The sequence below is a fragment of the Myodes glareolus genome, chromosome 21 (assembly GCF_982192425.1).
Source record: "Myodes glareolus chromosome 21, mMyoGla1.1, whole genome shotgun sequence".
In the NCBI taxonomy this organism is placed as follows: domain Eukaryota; kingdom Metazoa; phylum Chordata; class Mammalia; order Rodentia; family Cricetidae; genus Myodes; species Myodes glareolus.
Window position 1 is genome coordinate 50,987,488 of NC_142046.1, and position 19,702 is coordinate 51,007,189.

Consider the following 19,702-nt stretch of genomic DNA (forward strand, 5'->3'; position numbering starts at 1 on the left):
AGAAGACCAACAGCCATGTATGCAATAACAAGAGCGCTTTATTAATTCCAACGTTGGGGTGGCACTTGGTGACCCCCAAAGGAGGTCACAAGCTTCTTTCAAGTAGAGTTAGGGGAATTCCAGAGAGGAGGGATTAATCTGGGGTTGATTGGCAGAGGGAAGATTAGTTCGGGTGCTGATTGGTGGAAGGTTCTAGTGATTAGGGACCTTCTAGCAGCAGAGTAGGGAAAAGCTATCTTTAGTTATCAGAAGACTGGGGGTGTGCCTGCTGGGCCGGCAAAGGGGCTTTGGGGGCCTGCTGAGTCAGCAGAAGGCTGTGGTTTTTCTTAAGACTGTCTGTTTAGCTCTGTCTCATTTTAGTGAACTGAAACTAAAACTTAGATTTCTGGTTAAACCCCCCCCCGCCCCAGTTCTCTCAATGATGTGATTTTATTTTCTGTATAATTGTTTATTTGGAAATTCAAAAACACTATTACTCTCACTTCAATATTTAGCTCTTCTGTTGTGATCACTTTTATATAATGTTCTTGGGGTTGTTGGCAGTGTTAGGTATTTTGTCTTAGATGAGCCTCTCCACCAACGTAAATAATCCCAATCAGACCGAATTAAACCAAATTAAAGATGCCCATGTTTAGTGCAATACTCCCGGGTAGTCCTGGGAAAACATGGAGAGGGAAAGAGAGAGAAAGGGACACCACGCGTTCATTCCCTGGGGGCGGGGGAGCAGTTTAAATAGCCTGTGGGAGTAGTCCTGACCTTCCCTGGGGAGGGGTCACCGTTTGGCAGGCTTTAGACTGAGGCAAATCCCAGTGGAGGGAGCTTATTCCAGGAGCTGGGGTGAAGCTCCCAGCCAAACAATCTGGACTTTTTGTATAAAGGGTGTTAGGGAGCTTTCGACCAAACAGGCAGATTATTAGAAAAATTCAGCTGCCTGAAGTATACTCAAGGACCAGCATCAGCTACCTTAGTAAGTGTGAGGTACACTCTGGGATCTTTTCTTAGTGCTATCATAATTAAGGCAAGTAAAATCTTATTAAATTATTTGGGTTCTTCACTCATCAAAGAGAAAATGGAATGTAGCTTCTGACCTGACCTAGGAAAGTATATCAGAAATTAATTTTTTGTAGGCTATATTTTGGGGGAGGGATTGGTCACATGTAGTTAGTAACGCTAGATGATAAAAGGGAAAAATAAGGAAGTTTGGTATTTCCATGTAGTGCAAAGTACTCCATAGAAGATTCCCCCCACTTCTCTCTCTCTTCCTTGTTTTGTGTTTTTTTTTTTTTTTTTTTTTTTTTTTTTTTTCCCCTAGACAGGGTTTCTTTGTGTAGCCCTGGCTGTCCTAGAGCTCACTCTGTAGAGTAGACCAGGCTGGCCTTAAATTCACAGAGATCTGCTTGCCTCTACCTCTGGAGTGCTAGGATTAAAAGCACACGCCACCACCATCCTGTTTTTTGTTTTTGTTTTAACAAAAAAATTTCTGTGGCACTTTTAGGAGAAGGCTAAAGCATTTAATGCATCTTTATATTCTGTCCTTTTTCTTGCACACTCTTCCCCTAGGCCCATTGCATTGTATATTTACCTCATCCTAAAATGAAATTTAGACCCTTTTGTATTATTTTAACTCTAAAACAATTTATGAGAAAAGAGCTTTTGTAGTTCTTCAAGATTTTATCTTTATGAAGAAATAGGAAATATAGGCAAAATTTAATATATTATTTATTTAAAATGTTAGTTTCCTGAGTTCATGACATTTCCTTTGACATAGTGTAATGGTTGGGTGTGGCAGTTTATTCTTGTTTTACCACTTTTTAGCAGTCAAGAATCGTAGATTAAGCATGTAAACTGGGGCTGGGCAGTGGTGGTGCACGCCTTTAATCCCAGCACTTGGGAGGCAGAGGCTGGCGGATCTCTGTGAGTTTGAGGCCAACCTGGTCTACAAGAGCTAGTTCCAGGACAGGTTCCAAAGCAACAGAGAAACTTTGTCTTGAAAAACAAACAAACAAACAAACAAACAAACAAACAAAGAATATGATGTGTTACTTTAAAATTCACTTTTTAAGTCCCAAGTTCATATTTCTACTTTCTCATCTTCTTATATATTCTTATCTTTCTTAAGTAGACAGTAGGAGCAGACCTTTTCTCCTTAATGAATGTCCTATGCTGGTATTGAATCCCAGGCCTGTGCCTGCAGTGCCAACACTGTGTCACGGCCAGTGTCAGTCTGGTAACAGAGGCAAAGCCCGTGGCCTCCCCAGGCCCTGCTTCTAAGGTGGGGCACCACTGTGACGCCTGAAGTCTGTTTGCTTTAGAAGCATTTTAAGTAGGGATTGATCTTTTGTTCAACTTCATGTTTGTGTGCCAAGCACTTTAATGACTGATCTGCCTCCCCAGGTCCCATCTTTTTTTCTTTTTCTTAAGGCAAGGTCATTAATTACTCGGGCTAACCTTGGGCTCACTTGGGTATGTTTTGAACTTGCAATTCTTTTGCCTCAAGCTCCCAAGTAGCTGGGATGACAGCTCTGCTCTACCAGGCTCAGGTGAGAGCACCTTCTAGAAGGCACTGCTTCTCACTGACACACATCCTCTAGAGGTGTGTTTTATAATTTCATAGTAGAGGTGCTTTTATAATTTTGAATTTGTTGGGAAGTGTGATTGATGATTTAGGCTGCCAATTTGGTTGAATTTTAAGAAGTGCCTAGCAGACATAGTGAGAGTATTCTTTCTCTAGGAGATTAGAAGTACAGTTTGGCTGTGTCTGCGAGGGGGTTTCTTGGGAGGAGAAACCAACCATGAGTGTGGGCAGTATTTCTCACAGGTTGGGTGCCAACAGGAAAAGGGAAGGGAAAGCAGCTGAGAGTCCCAACGTCCCCCCGACTGATGCTACAGCTGAGGTGATGAGACAGCAATCTCCAGCCCTTGAAGTCCTTATGCCATGAATGTTGGTCATAGCAACAATAAAAGAAATATGGCACATTATAATTTTGTGTTATTAACTGCATAAATGCTGAAAATTACACATGCAGGGAAAGGTATGGACACGTGAAATTTTCTTGGGTTCAGAGTGTCGGCATTTCAAACCAGCGGTGCTGTCGTCTTCCTGTTGCAGAGCACTTCAGCTGCATCGTGAAGGTGCTCTTCACCCTGCTGTACACTCAGGCTCTGGCAGCACTCTCAGTGAAGGGCAGCGAAGAAGATCGGTCGGCCTGGAAACACGCTGGAGCTCTTAGGAAGGTAGTCTCCCCTGAACTCCGTCTCTCTCAGTACTTTGGGAAGCCATTCAAGTTGGGGATGGAATGAATGAGAGTATGTATTTGGAATGTTTTTCTGTGTGTATGAATTTTGTTGTTGTTTTGCTTTTGTGGTGTTGGGGGTTTCAGGCCTCCTGAATGTGCTGTCACTCAGCCCAAGAGTGGTTGAGAGGCAAAATGAATTAAAAGTTGTTTTAATTGGAAATGGAGCACCTTTGGGGGAAAAAAGAAAAAAAAATAGGAAAATGATGTGTTGCATGTCTTGAGGCTTACTATTGCTGTGATAAAATGTAATGACCAAAAGCATCTTAGAGAAGAAAAGTTTATTTGGTTCACATGGCCCGAGTCACAGTCCATCGAAGGAAATCAAGGCAGGAACTCAAAGCCTAGTAGGAGCTGGAGGCAGGGCCAATGGAGAGACCATGGAGGAGCGCTGCTGCTTACTGGCTTGTTCCCATGGCTTTGCTCAGCTTGCTTTTTTTGTTTGTTTGTTTTTTGTTTTGTTTTGTTTTTTTAAAACCAATAGTCCAGGGCTATCTCCACTCACAATTGACTGGGCCCTTCCCATCAATCACTAGTCAAGAACATACACTACAGACTTGCCTGCCCACAGCCTGGTCTTATGGAGGCATTTTCTCTGTTGAGGTTCCTTCCTCTCAGATGACCTTAGCTTGTCTCCAGTTGACACAGATCGAGCCAATACTGTACTGTTAGGCTTTCTGTATCTCTAAATTTGACCTCCATCAACTTATTTAACAGTTTTGTCTTGATTTTGTAGAAAGCCTTAAACCTGGAGAAGTTATGTTAAAAAAAATATGCCCATTTAAATTGCCTCTGTTTCAAAAGATCCACTTATAAATGCATTTTACTGTTTTGATGTTTAGTAAGGTATTGATTTGTGTAAGTTATGTGTAATATATAGTGATGATATTTATGAAATAATCATTCTGTTAATTGGGCAAGAGTGAGGCATATCACACTATGAGAGCAGTTGTAAAATCAGGAATGTTTTGTAATTTAGAATTAAGACATAATATACACAACTAGGTACAGTAGAAAGCAGAAGAGAAAACTTTAAATAAGAATTTGCTTATTTAAAAAAAACATGTTCAGACAAGTTCTAAGGTCAGAAGCTGCAAATTATCAAAAAAAAGTTCCACTCATTAGCAGTGCCTATCTGTTGTTAGAGTTTCTTTATGAAGAGGACTGTGGGAAATAGAAGCATAGTTATAGACATTGTGGAAGTCACAGTCTAGGTAAAAAGAATGCAGAAACGTGGATGAAACAATGAGGGTAAATGAACCAAGTGTCACTGGATAGCAGATTCTGTCTCCAGGCTGGGGTGGTGCTGGAGGTGCAGCTCAAAGGTAGAGGGCTTGCTTAGCATGCCTTCACCCCTGAATTTGGTCCCTAGAGGGAAAGGTTTGACAGGAATGGTAGGGAGGTGGGAAATGAGAGTGGACGGTATGTATTATATACATGTATGAATGTGAATTAGTTAATTTAAAATTTAATTAATAACAGTAAGAGTTCAGAGCAAACTTACATTCCTTGGTGTTTATTCAATTATTCTTTATGTTTTAAAAGTATAGTTAATAAGTAGAATGATATCCTAGGAAAATATTTCTTCTGATTTATACATTATTATTATAATTTTCTATTTATGCTATCCTTTAATATAGCAATGAGTAAGATATTTCTTTGATATGAAATTTTTATTGAAATTTTTTTTTGTTTTGTTTTTTGAGACAAAATTTGTTTCTCTATGTAACAACTCTGGCTGTCATGGAACTCGCTCTTGTAGACCATGCTAGCCTCAAACTTACAGAGATTTGCCTGCTTCTGCCTCCCAGTGCTGAGATTAGTGTACACCACTATGCCCAGCTATTGAAAAGTTTTAATTCATAACTTTTCCCTTTCTTATAAAAATGTAAATGGTTATTAAGCTTCATTTATAAGTCATTATTTAATGCAGCTATTTATATATTATATGGTAAATATTTTATCACAGTTAGATTTTTGCACTAAACTTTTAGAAAAATCTCTTTAGGGAATTTGTAGACATTGTGATCTTTTTTTTTTTTTTTTAATTACATACGAAAAGATTTGTACCACTGTCCGGAGGCTGTTAAGTTTTCCATATAGTTCAGATTTGTTGTTTTTGTTGCCTGTAAAGTACCTCTCTAAATTAGTGCTCCATAATTCAGGGGGCTCCTCTGAAGGCCTTTTGGGATATTTACATGCATCCCATACACACAGACACACACACAAACACGCACACACACAAACATGCATATGCACACATATATTACAGTTCTCTCTTTTTTTTGCATTTTATTTATTTGGTTTTTCAAGACAGGGTTTCTCTGTAGCTTTTGGGGCCTGTCCTGGAACTAGCTCTGTAGACCAGGTTGATTTCGAACTCACAGATCCCCCTGCCTCTGCCTCCCAGGTGCTGAAATTAAAGGCGTGCAGTCGTCTTTTAAAGACATAATTGGGATAGTTTTAACCACTTACTCAATTTTGTGAATACAGTATGTAGTTAACCTGGATTTAGAAGCAATGAAATTCGTGTGTTTGAGAAAAAATATAATTGTAGTAGTTACAATTTTACTACATTAAAGGGGATTATTTTCAGTGAACTTTTTTCAGTTCCCAATGTAAAGTTGATATTTTGTTTCCCAGAATACGTGTGATGCAGAAAAGTCTTGTGAAGTGCTACTGAGCTTTGTTATAAGCGAACTGTCTAAAGGGAAGTTATATTGTGAAGAAGGAACCCAGGAGTGTGCAATGGTATGCCTGTGTTAAATTAAATTTTGTTGCTACTGAGAATGAACTTTTGAAAAGCTGCATCTATTGGAGAATGAATTCTTGGATTTTTTTTTTTTTTAACTTTAGGTTAGTCCTATTGCATGGTCTCCCGAGTCCATGGAAAAATACATCCAGGCTTTCTGTTTGCCCTTTCTCAGGATCAGCAGCCTTCTTCAGCACCACCTCTTCGGGGAAGACCTACCAAGCTGCCAGGTATAATTTGGGGTAGAGAGTAAGGGGCTTTGTTACAGTAGGCTAATTTCTGAGTCATACTGGTTCATAGTAGAGTTCTTATGTCTCTAGTATGCAGAACTGTGTTATCAGGGTAAGTTGGTCTAGCTCAAAGGACAAGATGTCCTCAGTATTACTCCTTTGTGTTTGTTAGCATCTACTTTTTTGGTTTGATAACCTTGCTAATTTTGGGTGGTTCAGCAGTTTTAGATCAATTTAGTGCAAATTCAGGCCAAATGCTTGAGTAAGAATGGTGTTCATTCTGCTGGGTTTATTTTAATATTCTTAAGGGTTACATTGTTCAGAAGAGAAGGTGGTAGACGTTATTGCAAGATTTAGGTTTTTCTGGCAATAGAATGTTTGCTTTATAGTCAATTGTGTTAAAAATTGAATGCCGGGGTTACTGCTGGTTTAATCTAGTTCACAGAGCTGTGGGTTCAGTAGAGCAGGCGAGAGGGAAACGTGGCAGGAAACTAGGAGGCTGGTAACCCTGGTGTGGGGACTGACTCGGGCCTGACATGGGCTGCCAACTCAGAGAGTTTGATGTAATGTTGTAACTCACTGTACTTATGGCCTTTGAAGCCTGAATTATATCAGACATAGATAACTTTTTTGTTCCTTCTGTACTAAGAAGTTGAATATGATGTTAAGTAGTTTGATAGTTTGGTTTTTATTAAGTGCTCCAAGATAAACTGTATATTTGTTACCAGTACCATCTACTTAGAGTTATAAGATCTTGCTTCAATTTAAAATGTTCAATAATGAGGAACCCCCCCCCCCACTTTTTTGGTGAGATTTTTTATTCTTTAAAAAAACAATTTTAACTTTATAGAAAGCTTGTTCTCTGATATATTGAGCATATTTGAGCTTGAAGATTACCCAAGAAAAATTAACATCCTCCCTGCACACTTACAGGCTACTAGCCAGTTGTGCTTGCTACCTTATTGCTTCTGCCTCTGTCTGTTTTTATTAGCAGGTATTTCACCCTTTAACTTGGTGTCTGGAGGCAGAAACTCTGGCACTGGTGTGGCATTTGTGTCAGCATCCAGTGGTGCCTGTTCTAGAGCACCAGATGCAGGGACAGACCAAGGAGAAACAGGCTGAATCAGGTGCATGAAGCAGCCAGTGCTCTCAACTGCTGAGCCATATCTCTACCCTCAGAAGTCATTTTTAAAAATTACTAGAGCTAATGAGCAAGTTTCACAAAGTTTTAGGGTATAAGAACAATCTATTAAAATTTATTTTATTTCTATGTTTTAGGAATAATTATCCTCAAAATGAACTTAAACTAGGTGTGGTGGTGCATGCCTTCATTCTTAGCTCTTGGGAGGCAGCAGGCAGGTAAATCTCTATGAGTTTTTCATCAGCCTCTTCTACATAAAGAGTTCCAGACCACTCAGGACTATATAGAAAGACCTAGACTCAAGGGAGATAGATACAAATAAGTAGAAATAAAAATGAAATTAGGAAGTATTTTATTACAACAGAGTCAGAGGGCCATTGGTGCGGTGTTGCCCTTCTGAACATGCGATGGTAGTGTTGGGGTTTACAAACTGTGCCTCACGTTCTCACAACTGTGTGACAAAATCTTCAAACTCAGTAATAAAGTTAAAAAAGTCAACATAAAAATGAGCAAAAATATTCAACACTTTGTGAAAAGCATATGTAAATGTATATGAATGAGCAGCAAGTAGAGGAAAAGTGCTCGATGGTCCTTCGAGAAGCACAAGCGATGGCACCAAGTCAGCTGCTCAGGCCGTGGTCAGGTGCTGCTGAGGGTGTGGAGAGCCAGGTCGTGATTCACTGCTGCTGGGGATGGAGAATGGTACAGTCTGTTTGGAAAAGATTTCTTAGTTTCTCTTAAGAATTAGGCATATGTTTGCTTTACAGCACAGCTGTTCTGTTTCTAGATATACAGCAAACTATATGAAGGCTTATGAAGACTTAAATGCATGTTTATAACAACCTGACCTGTGATAATGAAAAACTAGTCCAGACATCTAGAAATGCACAAATGAATTTTAGTATATCAGCAATTACAAGGAATAGCTGGTTGTCATGGCATGTACTAGTAGCATATGCCAAAAGGTAGAGGCTAGAGGATAATGCATTCCAGGCCAGCTTGCGCTGCATCTTGCCAGATGTAGTGGCTTACACCTTTAACTCTAGTACTTGGGAAACATAGGCATGCAGATTTTTGTGAGTTGAAGACCAACTTGCTCTACATAGTGAGTTCTAGACCAGCCAGGACTGCATAGTGAGACCCTTACTCTGTGGGGGTGGGGGAGTCATGGAAAACTGATATACACGATGCATGAATCTGAAAATTATTCTAAGTGAAAAGGTATCAGATACAAAAGACTATACTGTATGATTCCATTTACTATGAAAAAAAATTAAAGCCAACGTTGTGATGGTAGAAAGCATACCAGTGATTGCCTGGTTGCCAATAATATGGGCTAGGATTAACTGCGTAGGGCCATAAATGAATATTAGAAGTGATGGAACTGATCAAAATTTTTGCTACAGTGGGTGCATTATATGCACACATGAAATTCACCAAACTGCAGCTAGAATGAGTGTTATTTCATGGCATATAAGTTATGCTTCAGTAAAGCTGGTTTTTAAAGTCATTTCTTTGTATAGTTGTATAAAATGGAGGATCTGTAGTTTCAGCCTGCATATCATTGTGATTTTTTTTCTTGCAACAGAGTTTGGAATGTTGTACTTCATGCATAAAATTAGCTCAGTTATAAAAGTTCACTAAATGCCAAGCATTGGTGGACCTAGACTTATAGGGAGGTGAAGTTATTTTTCATGTTATTAGTGAAAAAGCAAATATGCAGGAATTAAAGCATCTGCAAATGTTGATTCCTTTCCTGAATGAAGCTGGGTGCTAGGCAGTGTCATTAGTTACATCTCTGGGAAGATGGGCTTTGAATGGAATAGGAATTGGCCCAGTATATGAAGGAGAGAAGATTTATTAGCCTCAACACATTCTTCATTAAATAAAGAGGGCCAAGTAATTTCTGTTTGTGTTTATAAGACTGACAAGCATCTTTAAAAGTAAACTTAAGGGGTCTGGTGGTGTGGCCCAGTTGGAGAGTTCTTGCCTAGCCTGCATAGAGCCTTGTGTTTAGTCCCCGGCACTGGACATGGCATTTTATCCCAGGACTTAGGAGTTAGAGGCAAGAAGACCAGACTACTTAGGGAATGTAAAGTGAGCCTGGGGTATGCGAGACATTGTCTCAGAAAGAAAATAAAACTTTTGAAGTCAGTCTGGTTTAGAGAGTCCAGGTCAGCCAATGTCATCACATTGTGTGATCACATAGTGTGATCCTGTCTCAAAAAAAGGAAGAAAAGCAAGCAAACTTAAATAATATATAAGTTATTCATTCTCATTTCTCTTTTTATTTTATTAGTGAACAGAGCTTCAGATCTGACAGGTCATTCTATGAATTAAAAAAACAACACACACACACACACACACACATCCCACACCACACATGCACTTAAAAAAAAAAACAGACTTTATTTTCTGTGAATTGAGAGCCCGAGAAAATTATTTAGCTCTTCTTCCTGTGAATTCTATGCTTTTGTTGTTCTTTACATTGGCAACCAGTCCACCACAGCCCCAGTGCGTGGGCTGGTGAACCGACACAGAGGCAAGCACCCTGTCACTCAGTCCACCCAGACTATAGTTTCTTGAGACAGGGTTTCTCTGTACCTTTGGGATCTGTCCTGGAACTCACTTTGTAGACCAGGCTGGCTTCGAACTCACAGAGATCCCGCCTGTCTCTGCCTCCCGAGTGCTGGGATTAAAGGCGTGCACCACCATCTCTCGGCATTGGTATCACCAGCTGAGCTGCTCAAATCCGGCCAGTTTGAATGAAAACTCTGCAAGATGGTGGTGGCCGGAGCTGAGGCACTGAGAGCCTTGTGTGTTCCTGCCTGGTGTATGCCTTGCCCAGTTTCACTTAACACTCTTCAGGAATTACATAGAAAAGCTCACATGCTAATTGATTGGAATCACCAAAAGGAGTCTAAACAGTTATGAGGTGCAGTACTTGTGTGACTACAAGTTAGTAAAGGTGATCACAAGTGAAGAGGCATGGTCAGTTATATGACAGCCATGGAATCACGTATCTTTTTTATCTGGACTGTGAATCTGATGAATTCACAGTGGATGCAGCACAAAATGGGAATACATCTCATTTTGTGAATCATAGTTGCCATCCAAATCTGCAGCCCTTGATTTTTGAGGCATAGTCCGAGCTGCCTTCAAACTCTGCTTCTTCAAATGTGAGCATTTATATTTCTGCTTCTGCCTCAAGTGTTAAGTTACACGTGTGCTACCACACCTGGCTCAGTGTGTGCGCTTTCTGATCTCACTATAGCTCTTCTGTTTCCTAAAGAGCTGTTCATCAGATGTGACAGCTGTAGAAAGACAGCAGATGTTAAGACTCATAGGAATCAACTTCTAATTACAGAAAGCATGTTTGGAGGGTCTGTGGATAAAATAGAAAGAGGAGCTGCCTCTCCTTGTTGTTACTTTTGCTTCCTTCACTTATTTCAGTTGAGAAAGAACCCTATTGTCCCAAAGTAATTGGTGAGGATGAAAATTAAACTATCTTGAAAATTTTCTGTCATGCCTAAAAGGAAGAAGAAGAATTTTCAGTTCTTGCCAGCTGCCTGGGACTTCTGCCAACTTTTTACCAAACAGATCACCCGTTCCTCAGTGCCTCATGTCTGGACTGGCCAGTCACAGCATTGGACATTATCACTCAGTGGTGTTCTGAGATCAGATCGTTCACGGAGAGGCATGCAGAGCAAGGGAAGGTACGTAGAAAGAAAGAGTGAATCACCTACCGTGGTGACAGTGTGCTTGCTCATGGCTAAGAGAGTAATGGGAACACTCACATTTCAGGTCATCTGTGGCAGCAGGCTACAAACTGAGAGAGTTGTAAAAATAGTTGACTCATAAGTATTAAAGCAGAAATGTGTCAGTTAAAAGGGTGTATTAGTTGTTACTTTTAGGTTAAGCCAGTAGATTTTGATTAAGTAATTTAAGCAACTGTCACAGTAGTGTTGAAAGAGGAAAAAAAAATTAGTTAGTAAAATATATTCTTAGTGTAAAACTACTGTCTCATGTTTAAAAGTATTTGAACCGAAAACTAAAAGATTATGTCTATAGCTTTTGAAAGTGGGTTTGTGTGCTTGTTCTTTGGGTGGCAGTTTAAATACCCTGTGGGAATGGTCTTGAGCATCTCTGGGGAGGTGTCACCATTTGGCATACTTTCTCAGAGGTAGAGTCTGGATTGAGACAACTCCCAGAGTTGTTTGGGATGGAATTTCCACTCGAACATTCCAGACTCTTTGGATATGTGGATGCCAGGGGCTGTGATGAAGCCTTATCCCAAACAGTCATCTAATAAATATATGGAACTGTGTTACATGAGGGGGCCTGCTTATTGGGGTTTCTGCCCCCACAGCCGGCAAGCCCCAAAGAAAATCACACAGAGGTTTCCATAAGTTATAAAACTGATAGGCCCATTAACTCAGGCTTCTTATAACTTATATTAACCCATTATTCTCATCTATGTTAGCCACGTGGCTCAGTACCTTCTCTAGCAGGGCAGATTACATCTTGCTTTTCGGTGGTCTGGGCAGGAATAGGAGGGATGGGCTTCCTCCTTCCTAGCATTCTCCTGTTCTCATCGCCCGCCTCTACTTCCTGTCTGGTTGACCCACCTATACTTCCTGCCTGGCCAACTAGCGTTTATTTAAAACATGATTGACAGAATACAGACAATTCTCCCGCACCAGAACTGTACTGTGAATGGAGTACCATCTACAGAAAATATCACCAATACCTCTTTACAGCTGGGGATCAGAAAATAAAGTTTGTGGGAAGCTTTAACTAACTTGGAGTTTTCTTACAGGAATGCAAATAGGAAGTGTATTTAAAGAGTTAAAGGCTGGTACTTACAGCCTGAAGTGTATGAACATTACCTGTTCTAGGAAGGAGCTCATGTAAAGCCCTGAGATAGGAGTCCTGACTTCAGCGTCATTTGTGTCAAGACCGGGTGTCAGAAAATGTTTAACTGTTTTAATTACAGATACATTTTCATGCATGTTCAGAGATACTCATTTTTTCCTCTTAAAAAATAGCATGTTTTAGGGTGCTTACTTTAAAATTTTACATTTATTATAATTGAAATCTGTATAGAAATAAAGACTAATAAAAATCTGTTTTTATTGCTTGTAAAATGGAAAAGGAAGGGTTTTCATTCAATAAGTCACATCCTTGAAGGCAGATTTTCCTTCCTAAAATAAAAGCCTTTTAAAAATTGGATATGTAATTTTAGTAACCATATACATGAGGCTGATGACTATATTTTTGGATGTTTTAGGCTTTGCTTATCCAAGAATCAAGATGGAAATTACCACACCTGTTACAGTTGCCTGAGAATTACAACACCATTTTTCAGTACTACCATAGAAAAACCTGCAGTGTCTGCACCAAGGTTCCTAAGGACCCAGCTGTTTGCCTTGTTTGTGGCACTTTTGTGTGCCTGAAAGGACTGTGCTGCAAGCAGCAGAGCTACTGCGAGTGTGTGCTGGTAAGCACAGTTACCGTGAGTGTGTGCTGGTGAGCATTGTTACCGTGAGTGTGTGCTGGTGAACACAGTTACCGTGAGTGTGTGCTGGTGAGCACTGTTACCCTGAGCGTGTGCTGGTGAACATGGTTTCCGTGAGCGTGTGCTGGTGAGCAGTTACCCTGAGTGTGTGCTGGTGAGCATTGTTACTGTGAGTGTGTGCTGGTAAGCATTGTTACCGTGTGTGCTGGTAAGCATTGTTACCGTGAGTGTGTGCTGGTGAGCATTGTTACCGTGAGTGTGTGCTGGTGAGCATTGTTACCATGAGTGTGTGCTGGTGAGCACAGTTACCGTGAGTGTGTGCTGGTGAGCATTGTTACCCTGGGTGTGTGCTGGTGAGCAAGTGGCAGAGGCATAAAACCCAGCCTTGGGGAAGTGTGGTGCAATGAGAGCTTCAGCTCTTCAGACTGTGAGTTAAACAGTACATTCAGAGGTAAACCCAGACTGTACTAAGATACAAAGCCTCTCTTAAGTACAGTTTCAGCTCTTCTTTCTCTTACCCACTTTTCAACCAGCTAGGAAACAGCCTTCACTGATGCCCCAAGGGTGCTAGCCTCAGCTAGGTGAGCTATGGCTGCTTCTTACACAATGCTTACCCAGACTCTTCCCAATGTATTAAAGAGCTGTGGGGGCTGGGGTTATGGCTTTAAATAGATGAAATCTTATTTTAAAACTAAATAGCTTTATATTGTTAACTATTGGTTAAGATGTTCTTGATTTTTATATAAAGGCATTTGATTTAAAAAAGCATTTTTTTTTAAAGCATTCTCAGAATTGTGGAGCCGGAACCGGAATTTTCCTTTTAATCAACGCATCAGTGATTATCATCATCCGAGGCCATCGCTTCTGCCTCTGGGGCTCCGTTTATCTGGATGCGCATGGAGAAGAGGACCGCGACCTTAGGTCAGCCCACCTGGATGTGTCAGGTGTTTTCCTGAAGCTCCAGCATAGAAATCAGTGTGCCACCTGGTTTTGCAATTATAACTGTTGAAATATTACAAAGTCTGACAATCTTAACTTAAATAGTTATTTCTATCTCTGAGTTATTTTTCCTATCCAAAATACAGACTATATACAATAAAATCATACTGTTGTTATCTTTGCCACGGTGTGTTAAAGAAGAAATGCATAGGAAGGCCTGGTTGGATTGTATGACATAACACTCTGTCTTGGTCTGTGTTGCAGGCGAGGCAAGCCTCTCTACATCTGCGAGGAGCGGTACCGAGTGCTCGAGCAGCAGTGGGTCTCGCACACTTTCGATCACATCAATAAAAGATGGGGTCCACACTACAACGGACTGTGACCCCCACCTCAGCACCGCATATGTTACCATTCTCATTGATACTGATTTCATCAACAATAAGCTTTAATTTAATTTTGGGGGATTGATGTCTTTGCTGAGGGATTAAAAAGAAAACATTATGAAGCCTTTTCAAAATTAGGTGCTTGGTAACCACATTAATGGTATAATAATTTTTCTCAAGTATCTGGACAACAAATAAGTTAAATCATTCTTTAGTGGTCATTTTTTTTAAGTGCACAATTAATAAAAAGCACAACTTGTCCACAAAAATCATTCAGAAACGATTTCTCCTAAATGCCCTGACCGGCTGTTCCCTGATAGAGCGGATGTGATTGATCTGAAGCTCACTGCTCTTTCTGTGTTTCATCTGCATCTGCTAAACACAGTGCATCTTTTCCTTTGTCACCCTGTATTGATTTGAGGTTTTTGCTGTATGTAATTAGAAAATGTAAAACATGATTTATGTGAAATATTGTATAGTAAAAATTGGTCTAATAGTAGAACTTTAAAATTTTTTCTTATTGTGAGGAATCTGTTAAAAGTTTAAGGCTTTGCTGAAAACTTAATTCATTCTCAGGAATTTCATAAACGCTTTCCCCGGGTAAATAATTGAACTAGCTGTAAAATAGATAGCTGCTGTCAGTCTAGTGAGTGCAGTGCGCTGGGGTGGCGCGGAGTTTCTGTGTAGTTGGGAGGTCCTCAAGAATAAGAACTTACAGACTGAGGTCTCCCTCAGTGGCAGACTACTCAGCTAACATTCACAGAACCCGAGTTTCTGCTTAAGCACCACACACACTCAAAAATCAACTTGCCATTTCAGTGGAATGAACTATTAAAGTTGTTAGTGACAAACAGATTTTACAATAAAATCAAAAGGGTTAAGAACATACACATGGCAGAGTTTTGATTCTGTGCATGCTCACCTTCATCACCAACCAAGTTTTTATTTCTGTGATCAGACTGAAAATGCTCCCTCATCCCAACAGATGGACTTTAATTTTTGGAACTTCCCTACTGACTGAAGCACTCATCTGTATTATGTTCATGCAATCTAATCACTGCGATCTCTGTGTGGTTTCGTACAGGAAGAAGGCTCAGAGGTGCTGGTGCTCATGAGTCATCCTCTGCTTTCAGAAACTGTTGTGAAGATCGGCTTATGTAGTAGGGGTTTTAGTTCAGCATGGGAATGGTTGATCTAAAATATACTCAGTAAGAGGGGATGAAGATGACAGAAAAGCATGTTCTATTGTTTCCAAGATTTTTTTTTTTTACAGGCGATTTAGTATTTTGATGATTATTTTGCATATATAGTACTATCAGGCAATTCCTGGTACTTTGGATTTCCATGGCTTGTTATATAAAATTATATTTTTACTTGTAAAAGTAAAATGGTGGTGGCACACACCTTTAATCCCAGTTTTTGGAGGCAGAAGCAGGTATATCTCTTGAGTTCGAGACCAGCCTGTTTTACAAAGCAAGTTCAAGGATAGCCAGGACGATTACACAGAGAAACCCTGTCTCAATAAAATAAAATAAGATAAAATAAAATAAATAAACTTAGAAGCATCAAATGAGAAAATAGAAAATTAACGTCAGACCCATGTTCTAAACTTCTGGAATGACATGCATTACCGAATATGAAAGTTAGCATGAAGTGATGGATGGCGTTGCGTTAGAGTGAGGAACACCGTGGTGCAGTGTCAGGTCACCAGGAGCACTTTCTGTGTGGAAATGGCTTGCTATGTTTCTGTCCATTTCCAATACTGAGATACCCTTCTGTAAGACTAGAATGGTTTGTCCAGCAGTCACTGTCCTCCCAGCATCAGCTCTTTCAAACAATCCTGTGTTGTAAGTTCAGCCTGTTCCCTTTTTTGCATCGGTCATTATGAATACCAGCCCATTCGTAAGTGTGGTTGAGGAGAAAAATGCTAACTGCATCTCTAGTAAATACTCTTACAGGTTTCATGAACTTGAATAATTCTACAGTTTGGAACTCTGATGCTCTATATACATGGTACACTGTATTCAGACTTTGGTCACTACATATTTAAATGGAATGTCTATGGTTGTGCATATGGATGTGAAGTGAAAATATTAGCCTTAACTTTAAAATTTGGATATTTGATAGTGTTTATTTTGATATTGGTGAATTAGTCACCAGTAAATTTTAAAAAAGCACTTGGTTGAAAATTGTACTTGAATCCATACATGCATGCTGCTAAATTAGAACTCCCATTTCCCCTAGCTTTTATAAGTCCCATTTATAAGCCCACTTTCAAAAATAACAGGTCCAAGTTAGAGTGATGTGTGTATATTCAAAACCATGTACTGGTGTGATCTTGTGTGAATGATCATTTAAATACAGTACATTACTGTAGAAGCGAAGTCAACCTTTATAATTAAGCAGAAATGACAAAACTAGGAATAAGTGGCGTTGTAAGATATGTTAATAAAACCTACTGTCATTTGCTTTGTGCAAGATCCTTAAAATGTTGAATGTTTATGTTCTTTTCCAACGATATTCCCAGTGAATGATGATGTAATTAGGAACTGCATTGCAGAGGGTCAGCAACAGGCCTGGGTGCCCTCTTGCTTCCTCCTGCAGGACAGGCCATGCTTCTTTTGTGTGCTCTCCTAAGCACGCCTTGGTGAAGTGCTTGTGTTTGGGGAATGGAAGAGAGATGCACGTGTAGACCCGAGGCACACTGCCCTGGTCCTGCTTTCCGCTGGGAGTTCCCACCTACACTTGGAAACGGCTTCCTAAGGGCATTTGTTTAGAATAGTCTGCGGTCCTACATGAACTGACAGGTCCCGTCAGTGCACCTCTGCTCGTAGTTCACAAGGTAGCAATTTGGTTTTACACTTCTGATATTTATTGATTTCTATGATCTATACAAGATGCTGATCATAAACCCAAGGCCCTCCATACCATTTTTGGGAAAGTAACTGCTCATTCTCAAATTCCTTTTGTTGGCTTTTCTGAAGTCATGTTGGAAAACAACAAAATAAAGCATCAACGAAAACAAAACCTGTGGCTTTAACCTCTGAAATCAGATCACCAAGGATCATCTACAGCTGTGAGGGGGAGAATGAAGGCTGGCTCCACTCCTGTCCACACCAGTCCTTTCCTCAGGCCTTACTCTCTGGCTGGATTATATTAAGCACTCTTTAATTCAAGAGTAATCAGCTGAAAAGGGTAGAGTTCATTCGAGCAATGTGATTCCTTCTCTGTTTACAATACTTAAAAAACTACCTGTTAATCAGGCATGACTTGAGAGATGAAGTCACTGTATGGTTTAAGGAGCAAATTTTTTATTCATTCATTTATTTATTTTTTCTGAGACAGGGTTTCTCTGTAACTTTGGAGTCTGTCCTGGAACTCACTCTGTAGACCAGGCCGGCCTCAACCTCACAGAGATCCGCCTGCCTCTGCCTCCTGAGTGCTGGGATTAAAGGTGTGCGCCAGCACTGTCTGACTAAGGAGCAGATTTAAAATATTGGTATGTGCACAAGCATGTGCATGTGCACACATGGGTAGGATGTTTCTGTGTGTTGGGCAGGTGTAACAGCATGCATGTGGAGGTCAAAGGATAACTTTGTAGACTTGGTTCTCTTGGTTCCAGGATCAAACTCAAGTTATCAGACTTCTCGACAAGCTTCTTTACCCGCTGGGCCGCCTGTCTCCCCTGAAGATTAGATTGGATGGGAGCTGTCAGTTTTCTTCAGTATAGAAGTGTTTAAAGTTCATTTATTGCTAGGCGGTGGTGGCACATGTTTATAATCCTAGCACTCAGGAGGCAGAGGCAGGTGGATCTCCATGAGTTCGAGGCCAACCTGATAAACAAAGCAAGTTCCAGGACAGCCAGAGCTGTTCAGAGAAATCCTGTCTTGAAAAACCAAGTACACACACAAACACACACAAAGTTTATTTATTTAGTACACATTTATTGGACCCTTACTATACAGTGTGGTAAATGTTAGAAATATAATGGGAAAGGGGGAAAGGAGTCAGATGGTCACACGTAGTTTTGTGCTTGATAAAGGTTAAAGATGTGTTGGAGGCAGAATGGAAACTGCCACTCCTATCAGAATGGGGCGTTTGAACAAACTTGTGGGCACTAGCGATGTAGATGACCACTAAACACCACGTGACATCTGGGGAGCAGGAGAGGAATCATTTCAGACCTGTAGCAGACCCAGAGATCCAGAGTAGCTATGGGGCTGAGAGGAACCATCTGGCCCTGAGCATAGGTGGTTTGGAGAGGAAGGGAAAACAAACCGCAGAAGTGGTTTGTAAGCATCTGATGGTTTAATATTTTTATCAGAGGAGCAAGTTGTTCTTTGGGCCTTTTTATGAGTCAGTGACTGTAGAGTGTAAGACTGTCTGGTTCCTTTATAGCCTAGGTGCAGCACTCAGCAAGTGGGCTTGCGATGGAGACATAGGGATGTGGGCAGAACCCGAAGAGACTTGAAGGACCAGAGTGGACACTAATACTCAGATAAGCGCTGGGGTCTCCATGCCGAACAAGACAGAAAAGCCCTGTGTCTGCTTACTCTCTAGTAGGAAGCGTCACATTACACTATGGGGCACAAGATACCACCTGCAGGTTAGACAGGACTGGGAACCTATTGACCCTTAACATGGGGGAGTTCACGAGTGGTCACACGGAAGAAGTGATGTTTAAGCTGAGGACTGAGAGAAGAGAGGTGAACCACTGACGGCGGGAAGTCAAGGTGTGTATTTAGTGGGCAGGCCCTGATGGGAGATGAAACATAGGAAGCAGACAGAGTCTGAGATGGTGCAGAGAAACCAGAATTGGGTTGTGGCCTCTTGGACCATCTTATGGTCTTTATGGCCTTTGTTTTGGCTTTAGCCTCAGTTCATAGTAGATCAGCAAACCTTTTCCATAAAGGACTTGTGTGTGTGTTTGTGTGTGCCCGTGCGCATCTGTCACTCTTGTAAGGCAAAAGCATCCATAGGCATATGTGAGTGAGTGGTTACGACTGTTCCAATACAGACGGACACAGTTGTTGGTATAAGCAAGAGCTGGAACATGACTCAGAAGCCACAGAAGAGATGGCATTTTGTATCAGGAAAGTGTCAGAAGCCACTTGTGTTTCAGTCGTTGATGGGGGTCTTTTAAGAATTAGAAAGCAGTTGGGGGGGATTGAATTGGGTGATGTACACAGATTTGGACACTGAATGGGAGACCTGGTCCTCTGGTCACAGACAGCTGCTGGTGAATGATGTTTGTGCGATGCTCTGTGTAACACAGGAGGTGCAGAGCCAGAAGGGGAAGTCAATTACGGATTGTACCTGAGGCTGCTGTAGTTGACCTCCTGGAGAGAAGACCACCTAGACAGTGCCCTGATAGTGTCTGCATTCAAAGGGTGGGGCTGAAGAGGAGAGTAGATAGGGAAAGAAAGCTGGTGTGTGAAGTCCCCGA

General features: G+C 40.8%; 1 protein-coding gene across 6 annotated transcripts in view; it reads left to right on the forward strand.

The window, feature by feature from the left end:
• Ubr3 (ubiquitin protein ligase E3 component n-recognin 3) overlaps nt 1–16,745 on the forward strand; it is a 129,322-nt gene extending 112,577 nt beyond the window's left edge. For all 6 annotated transcript variants that reach the window (XM_087900040.1, XM_087900042.1, XM_087900043.1 and 3 more), the window contains 7 exons: nt 3,110–3,234; nt 5,937–6,044; nt 6,150–6,275; nt 10,953–11,132; nt 12,707–12,916; nt 13,716–13,855; nt 14,138–16,745. In XM_087900040.1, the coding sequence (XP_087756166.1) occupies nt 3,110–3,234; nt 5,937–6,044; nt 6,150–6,275; nt 10,953–11,132; nt 12,707–12,916; nt 13,716–13,855; nt 14,138–14,255 (1,007 nt within the window). In that variant the 3' untranslated portion in view covers nt 14,256–16,745. The remainder of the gene's footprint in view (nt 1–3,109; nt 3,235–5,936; nt 6,045–6,149; nt 6,276–10,952; nt 11,133–12,706; nt 12,917–13,715; nt 13,856–14,137) is intronic.
• The last annotated feature ends 2,957 nt before the right edge of the window (nt 16,746–19,702 follow it).